Here is a 20,647-nt window from a genome sequence, read left to right on the forward strand (position 1 = left end):
CCTTTTTTTGACTGCATGATGATATAATTAGTCCAATCTAGATTTGTTGGCCCTTTTTGCATCTTGTTGAAATATTTGGTGTCCTGCAATGAGCTGTATATCCTTTAAATTTTTCCATTACAGTCCCACAATTCATTTCAGTTTTTAACTTTTGTCAACTGATGCCCTTTTTTGTTTGAACCGAACAAAACCCATCCTGCATGCCTTTGTGAAGTCTATTAAGATTAGTCCTGCTCCATCAGTCCTTGTCAAGCTTCTGTCAAAGTGGGGGTCAAAGTAGTGGACTCCTTTGGTTTGAGCTGACTTTCTTTTTTCAGTCCATCTCACATTACTAAGAGAGTATCATTTGAGAACATTGATTGTCAATGAATGCATCGATGGAACTTTTTTGTGAAAGCAGACTTGTTTGCGAGAAGATCTTTCACTGAATGGACAGACTGGAACGGACTAACCAATGGCCTTTGAAACAATCATGCTCTGGTTATCACTGGCCACTGTGGACTTGCACTTATTCCTTCATTAAAAAGAACTAGAAGACTGTTGTAAGTGCAACACTCTCAATGAACTGCATCAAGTGGTTTAATCTTGGAATCAAAAATTAAGTCAAGGTTAACTGAGGAATACTGAGGACCTTCTACAGTTCATTAAAGTGCATGATGGGTGCAGCACGTGTGAAACGCCGTTTCAGTGCAGTGGTGGATGGGCCAGTGGAGGAAGAGGAGGTCATGAGGCTGGCACAGAGTGCTGCAGACACGGCAAGGGCAGGGGGGAGCCCAACAGGGTCAGGGACCCCAACCAGCCCCTCCCCGACCCATGCCCTGAACGGCAAAACTCTACCTCTCCAGTGCAACACCAACAATGCACGGAGGCAGAGTGCAATTGGAGAGTCAGTTGGGGGAGATCTAAGAGAAGGCGGGGTGAGGGCAGGAGAAATATGCTCTGGGATTCGGAGTGGAAGAGGCAGTAATGTAGGAGGAAGAGGGAAAGGCCCGTCATCTTTGGATCAGGATTCTCTCTCTTCCCCCTCCACTACCAGCCGCCGGCGTAACAGGCGCTCAAGCCGCCGGCCCCGACAACGCTTTGTGGGCAAGGACGGACGCTGCAACGTCACCTTCGTCAACATGAGCGAGAGGGGCCAGCGTTACCTCAGCGACCTTTTTACCACCTGTGTGGACATTCGATGGCGCTGGATGCTGGTCATCTTCACCCTCTCTTTTCTTCTCTCCTGGCTGCTCTTTGGGTTTGCTTTCTGGCTCATTGCCTCCGCGCATGGGGACCTCTCCATCCGGCTTACCCCAGGCTCAGGACTCTCTCCGGAGTCAGGAGAGGGTGGGTCTGGTGTAGAGCCTGATAGAAAGGTAGTAGTTGAGGAGCCCTGCTTCCTTCAGGTGAACAGCTTCATGGCGGCCTTCCTATTCTCCTTAGAGACACAGACGTCCATCGGTTACGGGTTCAGAAGCGTGACCGAAGAATGCCCTCTGGCGGTGGTGGCGGTCGTTTTGCAGTGCATTGTGGGCTGCATTATTGACGCCTTCATCATCGGGGCTGTCATGGCAAAGATTGCCAAGCCCAAGAAGCGCAACGAGACCTTGGTGTTCTCCGACACAGCTGTTGTGGCGTTGAGGGATGGAAAGCTCTGTATGATGTGGAGGGTTGGAAACCTACGCAAGAGCCACCTGGTAGAGGCACACGTTCGAGCACAACTACTGAAGGTAAGTTGAAGACGATGGATGATGACTGTATTGTAGTAGAGAAAGAGGTCAAAAAGTGTGGCAATACAACAAGCCCTCATTTTCTCATATGTGAAAGTGATCATGACAAGATGGTAACACAGATAGAGAAATGCAAATAATTGACCAAAATGTGTTGTGGAAGTTGAACTGAGAGAGAGAAAAAAAGGTTGCAGTAGAGAAAGAGAGAGCGCTGAGACCATCTGGCCTGTATTCTGTCGACCGTAGTTAATGAGAGCTTGTTTTATTTTCCCTCAGGGGTTAGGAAGATTTACCATGGATTAACTTGCCCACAATTCTTTAACTGATAACCATTGTCCTTCATCATCTCCTTTTCTCTTGTGTGCACTGTATGCAGGTTAGGTGATTGTATTATCTGTGCTTATGTTAACCTTGCTGTCTATACTAATGTGGATAGCTTTAAACATTGTCCCTTTATTTAAGAATGTTTATCATCATTGTAGTCTTATACATGCTTACATGCAGCCAGACTTGTCAGGAAAGTCAAAGTCTTTTGTACACTGGGGCTACAACTGTAAAAATATGATCGCTCTTATTAAGCATGAACATTTCAAAGTTCAGAAAGGGATGGTGGTGTTAAGATTGCAAGGACCAAAGAAATACTATTCAGCTACTGGTGCTGGACACTACTGAATTGTAAGGGTTGAGAGAGAGTGATAAGCTTATACATGAGTGGAATGAATAAAGACTTGCATTGTCAAACTCAGCTGAATATACTGACCAGATACTAAGCTTTTTGGTCAGAGTAAGACATTTAATTTCTAGTGTTTTTCTCAGATGACCTCAGGAAAGATGTCAGCTACATTTCGAATGACAGCTTAATTCACCCTTTTCTATACCATGGTGTTATATGTCATTGATGGAGTGAAATTGTAATCTTGTTTTACTTAACATGTCACACCTGTCATGGATGTTGTTTGTTACATAATGAAATTGCTTGCAGTCATTGTCTAGTATTTCCCAAGTGTAAATCAATTTTATTACATAAATCTTTTGTTGAAGGTTTTATGTACTGATAGTGACTCTATTTTACTTTTCTTTCTAAAATTTAGCCTAGAGTAACAGAGGAAGGAGAGTTCCTACCACTGGACAACGCAGACATCAATGTGGGTTTCGACACCGGCACAGACCGAATTTTCTTGGTCTCTCCAGTGACAATTGTCCATGAAATCAATGAAGAATCACCCTTTTTCGAAATTGACCGAAAGACCCTGGAGAATGACAATGAGTTGGAGGTGGTCGTCATACTTGAAGGCATGGTGGAGGCCACAGCCATGACCACACAGTGCCGTAGCTCCTATCTGGCTTCTGAAATCCTCTGGGGTCATCGATTTGAACCAGTGCTCTTTGAGAGGAAAGACTGCTACCAGGTTAGAAAAGAAGGGGATAGAGTAATTTTCATCACTTCTTTTTAATTTTAAAGCAAGCACATATAATTCTGTTATAGCCGCAGTTTGGCTCTAAGGATGGCACTGTCAGACTGTTTGCTTTTGTGGTTCAAATCAAAGCTGTCTGACCACTTAGCATTTATTCAACATCAATTAATGTTTCAATCATACCTACCTAGAATTATAAGTTAACACATTTTATGGTCTAAAAAGGGGCTAAGCCAAAAAGAGCATTCGTAAACATTAATATGCTACCCAGTTTAATAAAGTGAGGTGTCATCAGCATAGCGATCACATTTTACAATGCATTTGGAAAAAAATTGCCTTGAAGAAAGGCTTATAGATGGAACAGCATAGGGTCAAAGATGGCTCATGGGATACACCACACTGAAATAAGTTACAGATTTAACTAGAAAAGCACTCGTAGAGCGCAGACCTCCGCCATTAGCACTATCTCCCAATAGTACAGAATCCTTTAAAAAATTCCTGGATCCAGACAGTGATCTGGATCACTCCCAAAATCTAATCACTTCTTCCTTATGCCATTTCTGACCTTTCCTGAAAATTTCATCAAAATCCATCCACAACTTTTTTAATTTATGTTGCTAACTAAGAAACCCTGCCGACCACATAACTTCCTTGGCAGAGGTAATTACAAGTTATTTCTTCTAAGTTAAAAATTATGTTTAAAAGAGTGAAAGCACTGTCCAGTGGATATCTAAATGCTTCTCATATTGTTTTAGCATGATGTGGTCCACATAGCTGTGAATAATGCGTCTCATTTACCCATAGTTATAAATCCCTTATTTGCTATGCAGCTTAATCAACATGATACAATGAATCTCATTCAACAACAGTTGTTAGGAATAATTTTTTTCTTAACACCCTCTTACGCAGTTTTGAAGAAGATTCTGACATTCACCAAAGTTTTCTTAACTGTGATTTGTTCTTTGCTAAGAGCATTATCTAAGTGCATGCTATATTTAAGTATGCATATGCGAAGTTAAAACATTAAATTATGCACTTATTAGCACCCAAATGGGCCAGATTAATGATGATACAATAAAACAGATCTCCTCACACCAGTATTTGTGCATCAGCAGGTATAAATGTGTTTGGAATTATGTTCGATCATTTTAAGGAGTGAGGTTTTTAGAATAAATGTATGTTTTAATCAAATCATTCTCACTTTGAAAAAAAAGAATAGAAAATAAAAGAATGTATCTGGAATGCATCATTTTCTCTTTTTTAACAGTTTGTTTAATTTTGACTTTACTGATATCTTGCTTCTTCTCTTCTTGCTACTTTGTGCCTTCTGTGTTTGTACTCTGCCCTGCAGTCTCATACCCTTATATAGGCATAAAAAGGGGCATTTCTCTGTGTTAATTGGGAGAAATGTGCACATTTCCAGAATATGAGCACCTGGCATTCATCAGCCTTAGAACACCGGTGCAAAAAAAATCAGCAGTTCAAGAATATGCTCCAAATCCCATGCAATTTTCTCTACAAAATTTAAGAAATTTAAGAAAGATCTTAGGAAGGTATTGGTGAATGAGCCCTGAAGCCCTTCTATTAACTTGATGAGGCAAGGATGCAAAGCACTACAGTATGCAGCAGCTGATGATGATCCTTGTCAATCAGTGGGTTTCAGACAAATGAGCATTGTCTGAACTTGACACACAGTAAGGAAATTTTTTGTCTGGTAGATTATTTCTTTGTTGTAACAATGCTTGTTGACAATAACTCTTATACCATTGGAAAGCATGTTTATTACCCTTTTAAATGGTGCCGCATTTGCAAGGAACATGCATTTGTGGGATGAGCAGCAGAGCTGAGTATGTGGGTTGTGCCCATGAAAAGTTAGCCATACCTTCACTGCAAATGCCAAACAGCTTGTTTTGTTGTTGCTATTGTCTCTTATTTTGAGCCTCTGGTAACCCCAGGTGCCTGATTGTCAACTTTGGAGGCAATTTGAGGCCCTGTCCACACGGAGACGAATTCAGGAGTATACGCAAAAGTTTTTTGTCATATCGGCGTTTCATCCACATGGAAACAGCGTTTTGGGTGACTGTAAACGATACTATTTGAAAACAGGTCCCAAAGTGCACAAATCCATAAACAACTACCATTTCGCCCCATGTGGACGGCTATCCGCATCTTTCTTGAAACGATTACGTCACACATAGCGTAGCTCTCTTAAGACACCTGCACGGGTCTGGCCAAAACAACAATGGTGGATTACAGGGTTGTGTTCATGATGCAGAACCTACTGGGCTTGTTATGGGTTTTACAGCACAATCTGATGCTCCTTTACCACCACCACAAAATGCATACACCATATGTACTTAAATCCAACTTGGAGAACAACCAGAAGTGCAACTAGAAGAAAGTTTGTGTCAGTTTTCTGTGATCTTCTTCTCTCTTTTGGTGCATTTCCGTGGCAGCAATACAGTGCCAAAGACAGGCTTGGCATATGTACTACAGCGTTTTCAGTCGTTTTCAGTTGTTCTGTGCTTACGTGGATATTTCCTGAAACAATCCCATCTTTACGGAAAACTTTTTCAAAACAAAACGACAATATTACTTTTTTGGCTCCATGTGGACGGGGCCTAAATGCAGAAAGATATCAAGATGAGATTCTGCAACCAGTAGCAATCCCATATCTCCATGTCTGGGACTAAACACTATCATCCAAGGTGACCATGCTCGCCCCCACTGAGCGGGGTTTATCAGAGACGACCTCCAGAATATGGGATTGGAGAGGATGGAATAACCTGCCAGCAATCCTGCTCTCAACCCCATTAAACACTTGTACATGCTGTTCTTGCCAGAGTGACCAACACAACTACACTGGCTGACTTGTGACTAATGCTGGTTGTAGAATGTGATGCCATCCCACATAAGTGTGTGACCAGCATGAGGAGGAGTTGCCAGGCTGTTGTGGTTGTGTATGGTTCTTCCACATGCTACTGAGGCTCCTTTTTGTTAAATTAATACAATGTTAGATTGCCAATATGTCCTCCTCCTTCTTCAGACCTCAATCATCCAATTAACCAAACAAGAGTCAATGGCAGAATAAGCTGTTTGGCACTGGCAGAGAAGCTTTGGCAATTTTTCAGGGACACAACCCACAAAAGCTCTGCTGTTCATCCCACAAATGCATGTTCCTTACAAATGTGGCACCATTTAAAGGAAGATTAATGAGCTTTCTAGCGGTATAATATTTATTGTCAAGAAGCATTGTTACAAAAAAGAAATAATCTACCAAACACAAATTTCCTTTCTTTTGTGCTAAGTTTATATATGTAGTTGCAAGTCCATCAGCCTTGGTGGTACAAAGTCATGTCAGAATATTGGCATTGTTATTACGAGAATGTAAACAGGCTAAAATAATTCCTAACCCCCCAAAAATATTTACACAGTGTCACAGCTGTTAACTTGTCTGTAGAGCCATTTGCCACATGTAAATAAAACTTCCACTGAAATGATGTTTTCTGCCTTTTTTCCAGGTGGACTACTCATTCTTCCATCGAACTTATGAAATTCCAAACACACCTTCATGCAGTGCAAAAGAGCTGGCTGAGCAGAAATACATTCAAAGCTCCCGCTCATCATTCTGCTATGAGAACGAAGTGGCTCTGCAACTCGTCTCCCCTGATGATGAGCCTGACCAGGATGCTGAGAAACCTTCCCCACCAACACGCAGGCCATCCATGACAGATCATCTTCACTACAACTGAACCTGTGGGATGGGAAGCTTTTAGGGAAAAGAGACAGGATAAGCAGTTAAGCTGAAGAGTAGACATAAAGAGAGGGATAAAATGGTAGGTTTGAGCAGACAGGAAGAAAGGCTTAAAACATGGGTAGGGCAAAGGGTGCCTGTATGAATGTTAAGTGTAAGGAGAAAGAACAGCAAGATGTTTACTGTTATTATCTGGCAATAATGGTGCAGAAGTGGGAGCAAGTCAGAAGATCAAGTAAAATTACTTAAAGATTTGTCAATGTACAGGTAAATAGACAGGAACTGTAGTTAGAAAAACAGGACAGTTTAGACAGGATCTGTCTAAAGGGGGAGCAACCAGTTGTCTGATTGGCCCTGGCAATCTTTCAAAATCATTGAAAACTCGTCTGCTTAGTCTCACACCTGGCCCATCGCTACCACAGCACGCCCTTCTGTCGCCATTGCCTGAAAGAAAGAAGATGCAGCAGCACCCCTTTGTGACTGTAACCTGCTACTGCAAGTTCAGTCAAAGCTGCAGGAATTTTCTAACATTTCTTGGAGAACATCTGTGAGATGACTGGTATCGTACCTGCTGAGGTATAACTCAGGAATGTATTCCACTCTGATGCTGATTTATCATTTCAATTCTTTATTTTCTTATGGTAAGTATGGATAGTGCACATTTTTTGATACTTGTGGATGATTGATGAGGATGTAGTTGGTTATTATTATATGCTAGGCTACTTGTAGAGCCAAAATAGAGCAACAGTAACATGAAGAAACAGCTGAAAACTAGCAGCGGTTTTGAGAAGTTTCTTTGCCATGTTACAGTATGTGTTATATGTTGTTGATTTTTTGGCTTTTGAGTTTTGCAAAAAAAATATTGTTCACATGTTGTAACACTTGCTTTGTTTAACATTTCGTGTTGACTTGTATGGCACATGGTGAAAAAGAAATGTAGTGTAAGTCATTTTAAACCACGGCAGATGAAGAATGTTCAGTCCAGACTATGCATTTACTTTGTTTCTTGTGCTATTATAGAGTATATTCACATGTTCTGTTGCTAAATCAATCTAACTTTTTGTTTTGCTACATTTGGTTCTAGCACCTAGAAACCAAGCATTAGTATTTTAATATTTTAAGTGTCTTGGCAGTTGGAGGGCCCTTGACATTTTCAGGGCAAATGATGTTCTCATAAACTTTGTACATGCAGTGGAGGCGTCGCTAGAACATAACTGACTTTGAGAGAGATGAGGCCTGTGGTTACCATCTGCACACATGGATGAATCATGAACTGGAAGCAACTCCACTTTCATAGAAAACTATTCTGTATGTTAATGCCCGTACACTCATGTGACGCCCTCCTCTAATTCTGATGTGTTACAGTTGGTTTCTCTCACAGTTTGTGGGAATAATGTATTGAGTGGTGCCTTTATAACAAACAAGAGATCCTGCAACTGCCACTTGAGCTTAAGCATTTTTTTTCTTGTTTAAAATGCAAATATAATGTTTTTCAATCATTAAAACATTTGCAGTATGTTGCTTTAAGTAAACAGTTATCTATGCAAGTTATTCACTGGGGATTTGCTTGTTACCTGAGAAGTGTCATTAAGTAGAATCAATACTTTTATCTGAATTGTTTTGTATGTCATAGTTGCACTTTGTAGTTAAATTGAAAGGCACCTGGAATGTTCTTGTTTCTTTTGAGATCCTTTTTTCAGTAAATAATGCCACCTGAGTGTCCAAATGTTTGAGAAATGAAATGTGATACACCAATGATAAGCCTGCTAAAGCCCATCTTGGGAGCTTGTTCTGTGTACTTTGCACTTCAGTAGAAAATATCAAAAATGAAGCTCTATAGCAGCAAATTAGTGCTGCATTATTAAAACAGATTACGCCAATGCATCAGTTGCAGTGTTTAACTACTGAGAGATATTTTTTTCATGGTAAGCTCAGGGGTGCTCAGGGTATTGAAGAAATGTTATCTGTTAATATTAGTCTCAGTGCTATTCTGCTGTATGTTTGAGGCCTCTATTACACTTCCTTGTAATGGCTACATGTTCTATTTATGGACTGCATGGTGGCTCATGTTGGTCTCCCTGCTTCAGCTTCCATGAAATGTAACTCGAACACAGCAACACCACAACTACAACCTGGATAGCTACTTTGAAACACTCCAGAAACAAAGATAATCACTCATTTGGTATTTTTCTGGTTCATTATGATTCCCAACACACCATGTATGTACATTTTGTCACAAGTATTCCTTTGCTTTTTTTTTTTTAAGGAAAAAGGGAAACCTAGCTGTTCTAAAACTAAGCCGGGATTTCAGAGCTTCACAGAGTACTTCCAAATGACACTTAACTATACTGTAGAGCAAATAAAAGCACATGGCTGATTTGTTTAACTGCATCTTCTTGTAGCTTGTTGTATTTATGCAGACATGAATGCTTAAAGATTTTAACAAAACAGTGAAACAAAAAGTAATGAAGAGTGCTCGTATAACTCCACTCTTACATCTGTCTTTATGTGAAAATTGAACATTCTTGGATAGAAGATTAATTGTTTTTGGGCAGAAAGAAGTATAAGGAAAGGCCAACTTTTTCTTCTTTGTAATGTTGGCATTCAATAACCATGTCAGAGTAAAGACTAGACCGTAACAATAATCAACCATTTTTACAGAATGAAATGAAAGAATGTCTAATGTTTTGGATGGAATAAAAACTATAAATGATATGCAAAAACTGAATTGCATGACTATGACAGTAAACATTGGTAAATTTGTTTGTGAAAGTTTTGATTTATTTTCTTCGTGTTGACCAAAAACTTCAGAAAAACTGTTATCACTGCTTTGTAAAAGAAAAACAAAATCTTTGTGAAATCAGTTATGATTATGAAATGACATCTTCAAGTACCATTACAGACCAGAAGGCCTATCATCTGTTATACATGTCATTCAGGAAGTCTTCAGACCCCCTTCACTTTTTTCTATTTGGTTATGTTTCACCCTGATGCTACAATTGTTTAACTTTGTTTTTTTCTAATTTTTTAAAATTTATTTAAAAATCCTAAAATATGACATTGATATAAGTATTCAGACCTTTTGCAACAACTCTAGTAATTTGGCTCAGGTGCCTCCCAATGCTCCTGATTGTTGCTGAGATGTTTCCACATCTTTATTCGAGTCCATCTGTGCTCAATTAAATTGACTGGACATGATTTGGAAAGGCACACACCTCTCCATAGAAGGCCTCACAGCTGTCAATGCAAGCCACGAGGTAAAAGAAACTGCCGGCAGAGCTCACTAAGAGTTTGTAAAGAAACTCCACATGAAAGCCAAATAGGCTTTTATGCATTTTGCACTGAGGAGAGGCCTCTGTCCAGCCACTCTGCCATAATGCCCAGATCAGTGGAGAGCAGTGATGGTTGTCCTTCTGGAACTTTGTCCAATCTCCAAACAGGATCTCTGGAGCTCAGTAGGAGAGACCGTCTGGTTCTTGGTCACCTCTCCTACTCTTACGTCTGCTCAGTTTGGCCAGGTAACCGGCTCTGGGAAGAGTCCTGGTTGTGCCAAACTTCCTCCATTTGAGAAGTATGAAAGCCAGTGTGCTCTTGAGAACCTTTAGTGCAGCAGATTTTTTGTATCTTTTCCCAGATCTGTGCCTTGCAACAATCCTATCTCTGAGCTCTGCAGGCAGTATCTTTGACATCATGGCTTGGTTTTTGCTCTGATATGCATCGTCAGCTGTGAGACCTTCTACAGAGAGGCATATGCATTTCTAAATCATGTCTATTTAATTTATCACCTGTGGACTCCAGTTGAGATGTAGCAACAATAAAGAGAAATGGGGAGGCATGTGTCTGAATAGGTATGTAAATGGGATATTTCAGTTGTTTTTTTTTTCACAAATATACAAACATTTCTTTTTTCACCGTCATGATTGGGTACGAAGTGGATTGATACTTTTTTTTTTTTACTGTAGCGTCAGGCTGCATCATAAAATTGGAAAAGGTGAAGGGTGCACTGTATCTAGCTTAAAATGTCTTCAATAATGGCCATATGAAGTTACAGTGCTGCTTGATGTGGTTAAATTAAACACATTGAATATTAAAATACACGATAAAGGTCAGATTTTCAGAGCTGTATCTCATGGTGCTTTCTAAAGAGGTAGCGCCGTAATTTACAAGAAGCTACCTTTTATTACATTTTTTTATATTTATATGTTTCATGCTGTATGTTATAGGCCACCGAATATTGAGCTGACTGTTAAGATTGTGTACAAATTTACTGAGTGCCCAGGATACCCAGTGCTTCAAGTGGTCGGTTCCAGTCGGATTTTCTGGGATGATCTGAATCACGCACCTAGTGTCTGCTCGTCCCATGCAGACCGTTTGTTTGGACAGAGATTCAGAGAAATCTGATCCCAGATCTGTGTCTGCGGACGCTCGCCGCCGCTGACTGGTAAACAAAGGGCGCGCAAATCTCCCCAGTTTAGCGCGAGAGTGCGGCACGAGCACCTGCTGCAGCGCTCTCATTGGCTGCCGGACACGTCAGTCATGAGTTACCCCGCCCGTTGACTGTTCGCGTTGGTTAACGGCGGAGCTTCTTGAGCTGTCTTTGACGCCATTCGTCACCGCGCTCGTGCATGCCAGCTTTGGGGCGGAAATTTTCCCTCTTGTCCATGAGGCGGGTCTACTGCCCAGTTGTAGATTTTCATTGGAGTTTCATCTTCATGAGGCCTGGCTAAAACCTGTCTCCTCGTACCTGGTTGGTCTCCTAGCAGGAAGCCGTTCTCCTCGGCTGAAGCCGCCGCCTTGCCCTCACTGCTTGCCGTCTATTTTATTCTCACCGAGAAGTGTGAGTGCGGCTCCACTGAGAGAGCGGTGCAATGATAAAAGCCGCATATGCGGTAGGCTACACACCTATCAGACAGGAAAATACCCAAGAAACAGCCTCACCCCGGTTCTCCTCGCACCACAGCCTTATCCACGACTTAGAGCGGAACCTGAAGGTGAGAGATTTAATTGCCTTTACCTTAATCCAACTCGTAAATAGCCAGTGTAATATCCTGAACGTATCATATTTCAGTTTAGCAGGCTAACCTCGCTAGGTTAGTCTAAATACAGAGGCATTACGCTTAAAATTTAACCTTGCAAGTACCCGTGGCTTTTAATGCTGTGGTCTTAGATCGGGATGACCTGAAGTCTGACCTAAAGTGGCTTTTCTATGGCCATATTATGATTGATTTCGACCATTTAATTAGAAAGTAGAGGCCCACTTTGATCGTCATTTATTTAACAGTAACAAAAAAACCTTAAATGTTAGCAGTGAAAATGGCTGGGTTACCACATGCATGACTCAATTAAAGGCTGGGGCCCATGTGATTGTTCATGTAATTTTGAAGGTGTGGTTGCCTTCGCCAGTTTTGTGCTGGAGCTTAAGTCCTAAGATGCAGGTAGTATGTAAGGGGGCAGCAGTACCACCGCACTGTCATTAATGGTCATCGCCAGCGGCTTCATAATGTCACCTCTCCTCTCTGTCCGCTCAAGTGCGCAGATGCCACAATATCATCACCGATGCGATGCCTAGCATGAAAGCTGAAGAAAAAAGGCGTCTCCACTCCTGCTCCCCCACCCGTTTATCACACGCACCATCCACATTAATTACACACACTCACACACATTAGTGTACCCCCTGCAGTGAGTGACCTCAGTTAAAACTCAGGGTGCATTGTCTGTGGGCTGCTGCTCTGTGTTCAGGGTGTTGCTATGGAGGAGAACAGGGCAGGTTTTGGCAACTCCAGCTGCTGCAGGACGAGTCTGATGGTCAGTCCAGAGTGTACTGCGACAACCTGTGAGGTCCCTGCTTGGCTTTGTGTGGGCGTCTGTGAAGACTTTGCTTTAGGGGGCATCATTAGCATTGATGGGACCCAGCAGCATCCAACACTGCAGCTATCTGTCAGCACGCAAAGGCTTCCTCTGTGTCCACATTTTAAGGTGGTTTAGGAATAAGGGGTTGCTATAAGGAGGATCATATGTGCTGGTGTGAGAGAGGGTTGGTAATGGAAAATGGTTTATGATGACTAATACGTTTTTAGTATAATGCATAATGCACCTGTCCAAATCTTTGAAGGCTGACTCTCTTCCTATTAGTTATGATTTCTCTGAGGACTGTGGGCACATTCATACTTTTAAGGATGAAGCTATTGTTCTATATTTATCTTACCGGTCACAGAAACTATAAAAAGACCAAAACCCAGCTGTGAATAATGATTATTGTATTTTAAATATCAACTGTTCAGCCAAAGCCTGATGGTATACTTCTGTACATACTGCTTCACTGTTTTTTTACATGAGATAAAAGGTGCATTATCATGGGCATGTACAGCCTTCTGTCAACCTGCTAGCAAATATTGACTAATTCACTCATAATGTTGCCCAAAGAATGAGCAATTCAGTCCCATAGTGAGTGAAACAGTCCAGTGTTGGAGTTACTACTCAGTGTTGATCCAGCTCTACAGAGAGTTAACTGATCCAGGCACAACCCTCAAACCCCTTCAAATCTGGGGGGCAGAGTTTTCCTATTATGCCCTTGGGCAGAGATGTGTGTTTTTAGGTATATTTTTATGGTTAGATGTTACCTATTGTGCGGTTATCACTGCTAGGATTTCCTTGCTCTTGTTTCTGGTGGATTATTAGATTTTTTTTATGTTCAAGACCTTTGCACAATAGGTGAAGTTATCCACAGAGTTAGTGGCTTCCAGCCTGTAGCATATATGTTCTATGTTAGAGGGCGGTTAGTGGAGTTTCATCAGAGGGTATTCCTTAGCTCTGTCTTTGTCACTTGGCATCATAATTAGCAAAAGACACCCTTCCTTACCACCGTTGTTCAACCAAAGGTGATTATCTTGATAATGTAGGGGAAGAACATTGTAAAAAGGTAATAATTGAGGTGGTAAACACACCAAATTAACACCGAAAAGGAAATTAAATGAAAATCAACACTTCTCTATATTGACACTTTCCGGATAGTAAATTTAACTTGGAGCCAGGGGGAATTATATAAACTAGGAAAAAGTGTTTAATCTAAGACTATGGGAATTGAATTAACACTTACAATTTGCTGTGTACAGCAGCAAACTGTTTCAGTGTTTTTATCTGCTGTGTACTAGGGGCTGGAGTTCAAGTCAGGAAGAATCATAAGACAGACAATGCTAGTTTTGGTCTTTTCATCTGTCAGACAATAAAAAAAAATAAAGACTAACACCAGCCTATTAATAACAGATGCACAGCTGTTTAATGCCACCAAGGGATCACATAGTTTCCATACTGAGTGGCTGGGTGGTGGCAGCTCTTTTGTCATCATGTTGGCTCCACACCCAGAGTCATATTGGAGTAACAGGTATGGTTAAGGCAGGGTTGGGGACCAGGTCCTGTCATGAACAGACAGAGCAAAAAAAAAAAAAAAAAAAGACTGAGACTGCAGGAATCAGGCCAGATGACATACCTGCCGAGGCATGGAGACGCCTAATAGTCAACACACACAAAAAAACCCACACAGGCCAACGCAATAGTCTGACCTGTCTGATCATAGCTGACATTGCTCAAACAAACGCCTGTTTAATCTTTTGTCTTAGAAAAACTTAACAGGATGAAGCAGCTAATGACTTTTGTGGTTAGTACTGATAAATCATCATGTGTCTTTTAAGTAGCTGTGATGTTATTATTCCATTATTCATTAGACTGTTAGCTGGGTCAATGCAAAGGTCTCGTGTTAGCATTTAGAGGGCTATCATTAGTAATGCTACAGTTGATAGCATTTCATAACTGATTCATCCTCCAGCTGTTTTCTCAAGTTATTGTCTGGTCGATTTAAGTCTGCAGCAGTGAGGCCCAACAGAAGCTTCAAGAGGCCTCATAAATGTCTTGAATGTCTAATTCATTTGAGTTCAATCCAAATCAATTCTGGTTTGTATCAGATGACAGAGAGTAAAAACATAGATATACTGTATTTTAAGTTGATGAGCCAGAGACTGTTTCACATATTCATGGCATGACAAGTATTTCACCCATCAGGGCAACAACCCATAAATATTTGAGAACAGCAAAACCCTTAAAAAAACCTTGATTAGACAACTGTTGTGTGTGTCGAATTCATTCCAGGCCAGTCAAAGAGCAAAAAAACATATGCTGCGTCCTAGGGAATTAACTGCATAACGCAAGCTGGACAGGCATTGAATGTAGACATTGTGATGTCAATATACGGTTCTTCCAGTAGAGCCAGCTGCTAAATAGCACCCTTTCTGAAGACAGTGAAAAGATGTGCAAGAACATCTTTACCACCAAAGAAAGCTTTCAGTGTGGCTGATTGCTCTTTTTTAATGCAAAATGTCCAGTTAAGATAAAACTGCCACTATAACTACACCCAGGCTAATCCCTTCACAGCCACCATTATTTAAAGTAGGAGTTCTCAAACTTTTCAGCCCAAGACCCCCAAAATAAAAGTGCCAGAGACTGGGGACTCCCACTACAAAGACTTCAACTTCAAGTACTTCAATTTCAGCATAAATCCCATCAAATGACCATGGTTCTATTTTACATTTAGCCAATTTAATGCATATATTTCTATAAAAATGGTTCAATACACAATTTGAAATCATTTAAAAATATTTATTGTTTTTTTGAAGACATCTGGTAACTGCCTGTTTGACGACCCCCAAAGGGGTCTAGACCCCACGTTGAAAACCACTGGTTTAAAGGCATTCAAAACAACTGAACCACACCTGAAGCTGTCGCCTCATTCTCCTTACAAGATGCTGATTGGTCTGTTTTATTCTCTGACCGGGAACAAATGTTTCATCTTACAGTGTTGCAAGATGGATCCACCTTTAGGCAGACATGGAATCTGGTCAATCCATCCGCTTTGCCAGGTTAATTGTGTTAATATTTGTTAATCAAACAGCTAAATTATATCAGTTTTCAGGGTCAGTCATTTTCTGAATCACTAGTTGATAGAAAAATTTGAATACAAGAAGTTTTACCCGTTGACATAATAGTTTTAGACTGCGTCCAACAGCATGCAACATGAACATCAGCAACAAAATCAGCTTGATTACATTGATTCCTATGGTAGTGTCCTAACACTCTGCAAGAGCTACAGCACGATACAACCTAAGGTTTCCCCCCATTGCCTTGTTCCTGTTTCCTCTCTGTCGCTTGTGTTAACATGGATGAGGAAGGAGGAAAGGGGTAGATGACAAGATAACAGTAGAATCGTTTAGGAAGATTTACTTGATTTTCTTACACTTTTCTCACTCAACAGAGCTGCTTTAGCAAAGTAGAAATAGTTGTGTATTATCCATATCTGTGTTTGAAATGTTGTGGTCTGACATGTGCCGTCATAGAGACAACAGTATTCAGTTCAGAGCTGTCAAAGAGTCATCAATACACAGTATTACATTTCTGTTTGTCCACATTTAAATTAAAAGTGATAGATTTTTTTTAACAGGTGCAGTGTGGACAGTAAGTGCATGATGCTGTGTGATAAGATGTTTGGAGGGCACATGATGTTAAGACACGCTGTTAGAAATGCAACAATTTCAAAATCCCAATATCAGTGTTCATAACTACTAATGTTTTTTCTTTTATCATATCTTCGTCATTCCTGATGTCTTTAAGATATGAGTTTGATATATTTTAATTGTTTTTAGTAATCTTCAAAAGTCACTCATCTTCAAAATGTCAGTGATCTTTCACTGACATTGTCAGACTGACATGGCCAGCATTTTCTTTCATGTTTGACCATGAAAATAAATCAGTTTGTCCAACAGGTGATTTCTTTTGCCCAATTGAAAAACTCCCCTCTGAGGAAATATCAGCCAGATACACTAGCTTGCATGCTTTAATCAACATGACACAGCAGAGTTGACTGCAGACATCGATGCATAACACATTGTTTGCTGATTATTTCCTGTCTGTCAACAGAGCTGATATCAGCCGATACTGATGTTCAACCGAAACATCGATGCATCGCTTGTAAAATCTTTTCTTTCCTTTTCTGCCATCCTAATGTCAGTGTCAACTTGTCTTTATGTTTTAGGATCTGTAAAAGGCTCATTTTGTCTATTTTGGGGGAAAATCTACCTTTCAACACTGATCTATGTATTCACTATGTTCCCTGATTTCTCTACAGTCATCCTGGAGAGCAGAAACATTCCCGTCTTAAACCGTGTCAGACCTATTTGCCTCAATGGAAAGTTCAAGTGTTTCTTTCACAAAGAACTTTTCTCACGCAGTCACTCCTGCACATTAATTCTTAGCTGTCAAAGCAAATCTCAAACATCCTGCTGTAGTTTTACAGTCACTCTGACTGGAGATTCTCTTCATGTTATAGAGCCATAACCACTTTTGAGCCTCTGTCACCTCATCTTTCACAGGATATTGCCTCTCATATTTTGGCTTCACTAGTTCTCAGTGGACTATACTTGAAGGATGATTTCTTTTCTTTCAGTTCACTATAGATTGAGTCTATGTCAATCCCCTCTCTTCTCCCTTTTCTCCTCCGCCTCCTCATCCTCCCCCTCTCACTGTCATGTCAGTTTACTCATCTGATTGATGTATCTCGCTGTTCCCCTCACCCTCCAATCTCCCTGCCATTCTTCCTCCTTTTCTTCTCCTTCATTTGCTTTCTCTTTCAATTAGGCCATCCCTGACCCAATCTTAGCTGGATGTAGCCTGCATGCTACTTGCGTGTTGCTACCGCTCCTGCTTTTCATGGTGGGTGGGTGCACATGCAGTGTATGCGTGTGTGTCTTGACACACAATCACATCAGTGTCACTGTCAAACGCTTTTTTACATCATCCTCAGTGCTCCAGTTTGAAACCTCGTATGAGACGCCAGGGCCTGTGATGAAAAAAAGGTCTCTTTTTTCATTGTGCCTCCTGTTCTTTCCTCTCCTAGTGCCAGTAGAACCATGACCAAGCCAGTGGGGGGTGGTGCCAACGATGTCACCCGCTTCCTTTCATCAGGGGCGGGGCCAGGATCTCCCACCTCCAATTCTGTATTCTCTGCTGCCAGCCAGGCCGACTGGGCGGCAAAGAGGCTGGTGTGGGTGCCGTCAGAGAAGCAAGGCTTTGAGGTGAGTAGGAACCAATGACCTTTTGTTTGCATCAAGCATCATCATTTCAAGTTCTTATGGAGACTTTTTAGCAGGCAATAAAAAAGACTGACACCTCTGTATAAGATACAAAAGTAAAATTGATCAGCAATTTTAGTAGGCGTCACATAGAGCCTCTGTTTACATTTTTGAGGGGAAGATTCCCACTGTGTATAATCTATATTTACAGATCCCACATAGAGTATGCACACAAGTCATGAATTTCCCTTTTTTAGGTGCTCTGGTTTGTCTGAACTGTATTAACCATCAATCATCAACAGCAGGCTTTCGTGTATGCAGATTAAATGTTCAGTGTTGGCAACAAGTGGGACCTCGTCCACCAAACTAACTCCTATTGATGGTGTTCTTCTGACGAATTCATCTCCATGACCAAATATCTACATTAAAGAGCTGCTAACAATCATTATAAATCAAACATTTGAACTTGTGCCACAAATCTGCTTGAAACTGTGTTTAAAGCTAATCAGTGCTAAGATCCCTCAGCTGCCTGAAACTCATCAGTAAAGATTAAAACCAAACTCCTCTGAAAACATGCAAATCTGAGTAGTGATAGTTTTATTCCAGCAATCTTATTTTACCTTAATCGTAAGAAAATCGCTTTAAAATTAGATTCTTTTTGGGCTTATACTGCTGAAGTGAGTGCAACTAAAGCCGTGATATCCTATGTTTATTCTATTATAGACTTGTCAGATGTATGATACTGCTTTGGGAAAGAGAAATGGCAGCCTTTACGCTGCAGACATAAACACCACACTGGAAAGCAGAGTGAAATATTTTGTTACTAACACTAGTACCTCTTCATAATCAGGAAATGATCAGGAGGAGATTTAAGAAAGCACTTTGTCTAAAGGGGCACAAAAATGAACACAAACCAAAAGTTCAACATGGAGCTTTACAAAAAAAATAGATAAAAAGAGCTTAGATAAACTAAACTAAAGGCCTTTAAGCAATGTACAGTAATGTCCAGAACTTTTAGGCATGTTTGGGCCAAAAAAATCAAGGCTGAAGTGAGGTGTGTGGTGGCATTGTGGTGGCAAGTAAGCACACCTGATGTCACCATCAGATGGGAAGGAGGATTGAAACAATCCAGATCCTGCTCTGGATGTCCTTGCATATGACTGATATTGAGTTCTTGCATTCAATGTCAGTACAGAAGTCTACACTTTTGGGGCAGAGTAAGGGGCGAATGTGGTGAGTCATCATCACCTAGAGCAAACTTTTCAGCCTGTGACCCCCAAATAATAGCAACAGCAGAGGCCAAGGACCTCAGCTATCCCTAAGAATAGTTGCGGCATAGTTAAACACAGCTGTGCAAATTCAAGAGTAGTCATGTGCTCATTGACAATTGAAGGAATTTTTAAACATTACTTTGATTTCAGCATAAACCGCTCCAAATTACCATGTTTTTTATTTTAAATTTAACCAAGTTCATGCATGTTTCTACAAAAATGGGTGAAATATACAATTGAAACCATTTAGAAATACTCTCTGATTTTTGAAGGCATCTCATGACCCCCACTTTAGGAACCACTGACCTAGGGTAGTAGGGTTTCCATGAGCCCCTGGTTGAGCTGTGGTTGTCCTGAGGGCCCAAAAACCACTGGCAGTCTCTGGGTGTATCACCAGGGGTAAAAAGAACCAGACAAAAGAAACTGACCTTAGCTTTCAAATGACACGTGTGTCAACAAGTGTCAAGCTTGACTCTGCCCCTCCGACAGCCTTGAGATGTGGCACATCGAGCCTCATAATGAATCCTCAGCACCCTACATGCCTAAACCATATTCACATGACTGTATGTTCACAAGGGACTCTATACCAGAATGTATCTTTGATATGAAATTAGTGACGAAAATAGAAGTCCAAGGCATCCATTATTGGGCAATTTCTTGTTTTTTAATGAAGGAAAACTCCTGCACATTGATTAAAAAGCGCTGGCAACGTTTAGGTCCAAAATGTTACCAGTGTTTAGTGAATTTAAATGTATTTATTGGGCTTTACCCTTTATTTTAGGCTGGATAGCTGAAGAGAGACAGGAAACATTACAACATAGAGATTTTTCCTGCAATTTTTGGTGGATTCATGCTTCTCCAGTTGCATGTGTCTTGTGAAATTGAATTCTTAAAAGTTCTTACACTCACAGGTACAGAGATTGAATTATTTAAATCACTTTGTATTGAAAAAAAAAATCAAAGTATATTAAATTTTTACAACTTTGATATTTAAAAAAAAACTTGTTTTCACATTACAGCGCCCACATTATCTCAGCATTAATCCTCCGGTAAATAATTAGCTCTGAGTATGTTCCTTTGACTGAAGGTGTGTCAAACAGGTGAGGCAATGCTGCACAGGGTGTGAGTGCATTTTTCTCTGGTTGTGTTGTATCCCTGTGAAAGTGCACTATTCCCAAACTTTTCTCATTTCTATTGAATTATTTACACACCTTGTGATGCTGACATGTTTAGACATAATGACTATCATAAGGCTGTTTTCATTACATTAATATTTTTCGTCTTATTTTGGCTCTTGTATAATGACAATCAGAAGTTTTCATTGGTGCACACACTGTAGGATGTGACTTATGAATTCAGTGTCTCCTCTCTGAGTCTCCTT

The 20,647-nt window shown here is 40.6% G+C and overlaps 2 protein-coding genes across 6 annotated transcripts in view; both read left to right on the forward strand.

Moving 5' to 3' along the window:
* Positions 1–201: 201 nt before the first annotated feature.
* On the forward strand, positions 202–8,640 carry kcnj14 (potassium inwardly rectifying channel subfamily J member 14). Its single transcript, XM_041794207.1, has 3 exons — positions 202–1,712; positions 2,804–3,121; positions 6,649–8,640. The coding sequence occupies exons 1-3, from the start codon at positions 654–656 to the stop codon at positions 6,877–6,879; spliced, it is 1,608 nt and encodes a 535-aa protein (XP_041650141.1). The 5' UTR covers positions 202–653; the 3' UTR covers positions 6,880–8,640.
* A 3,093-nt stretch (positions 8,641–11,733) lies between these two features.
* Positions 11,734–20,647, forward strand: part of myh14 (myosin, heavy chain 14, non-muscle) — a 53,649-nt gene continuing 44,735 nt past the window's right edge. For all 5 annotated transcript variants that reach the window (XM_041792820.1, XM_041792821.1, XM_041792823.1 and 2 more), the window contains exons 1-2: positions 11,734–11,872; positions 17,821–17,998. In XM_041792820.1, the coding sequence (XP_041648754.1) occupies positions 17,834–17,998 (165 nt within the window). In that variant the 5' untranslated portion in view covers positions 11,734–11,872; positions 17,821–17,833. The remainder of the gene's footprint in view (positions 11,873–17,820; positions 17,999–20,647) is intronic.

Source organism: Cheilinus undulatus, linkage group 8 (genome assembly GCF_018320785.1).
Source record: "Cheilinus undulatus linkage group 8, ASM1832078v1, whole genome shotgun sequence".
Lineage (NCBI taxonomy): Eukaryota > Metazoa > Chordata > Actinopteri > Labriformes > Labridae > Cheilinus > Cheilinus undulatus.

Excerpts from the sequence above, each read along its gene's own strand:
- kcnj14 (XM_041794207.1), top strand. The coding sequence starts at position 654 with ATGATGGGTGCAGCACGTGTGAAACGCCGTTTCAGTGCAGTGGTGGAT. Across the intron at positions 1,713-2,803 it reads TTCGAGCACAACTACTGAAG|CCTAGAGTAACAGAGGAAGG; the intron begins GTAAGTTGAAGA and ends TCTAAAATTTAG. Across the intron at positions 3,122-6,648 it reads AGAGGAAAGACTGCTACCAG|GTGGACTACTCATTCTTCCA; the intron begins GTTAGAAAAGAA and ends CCTTTTTTCCAG.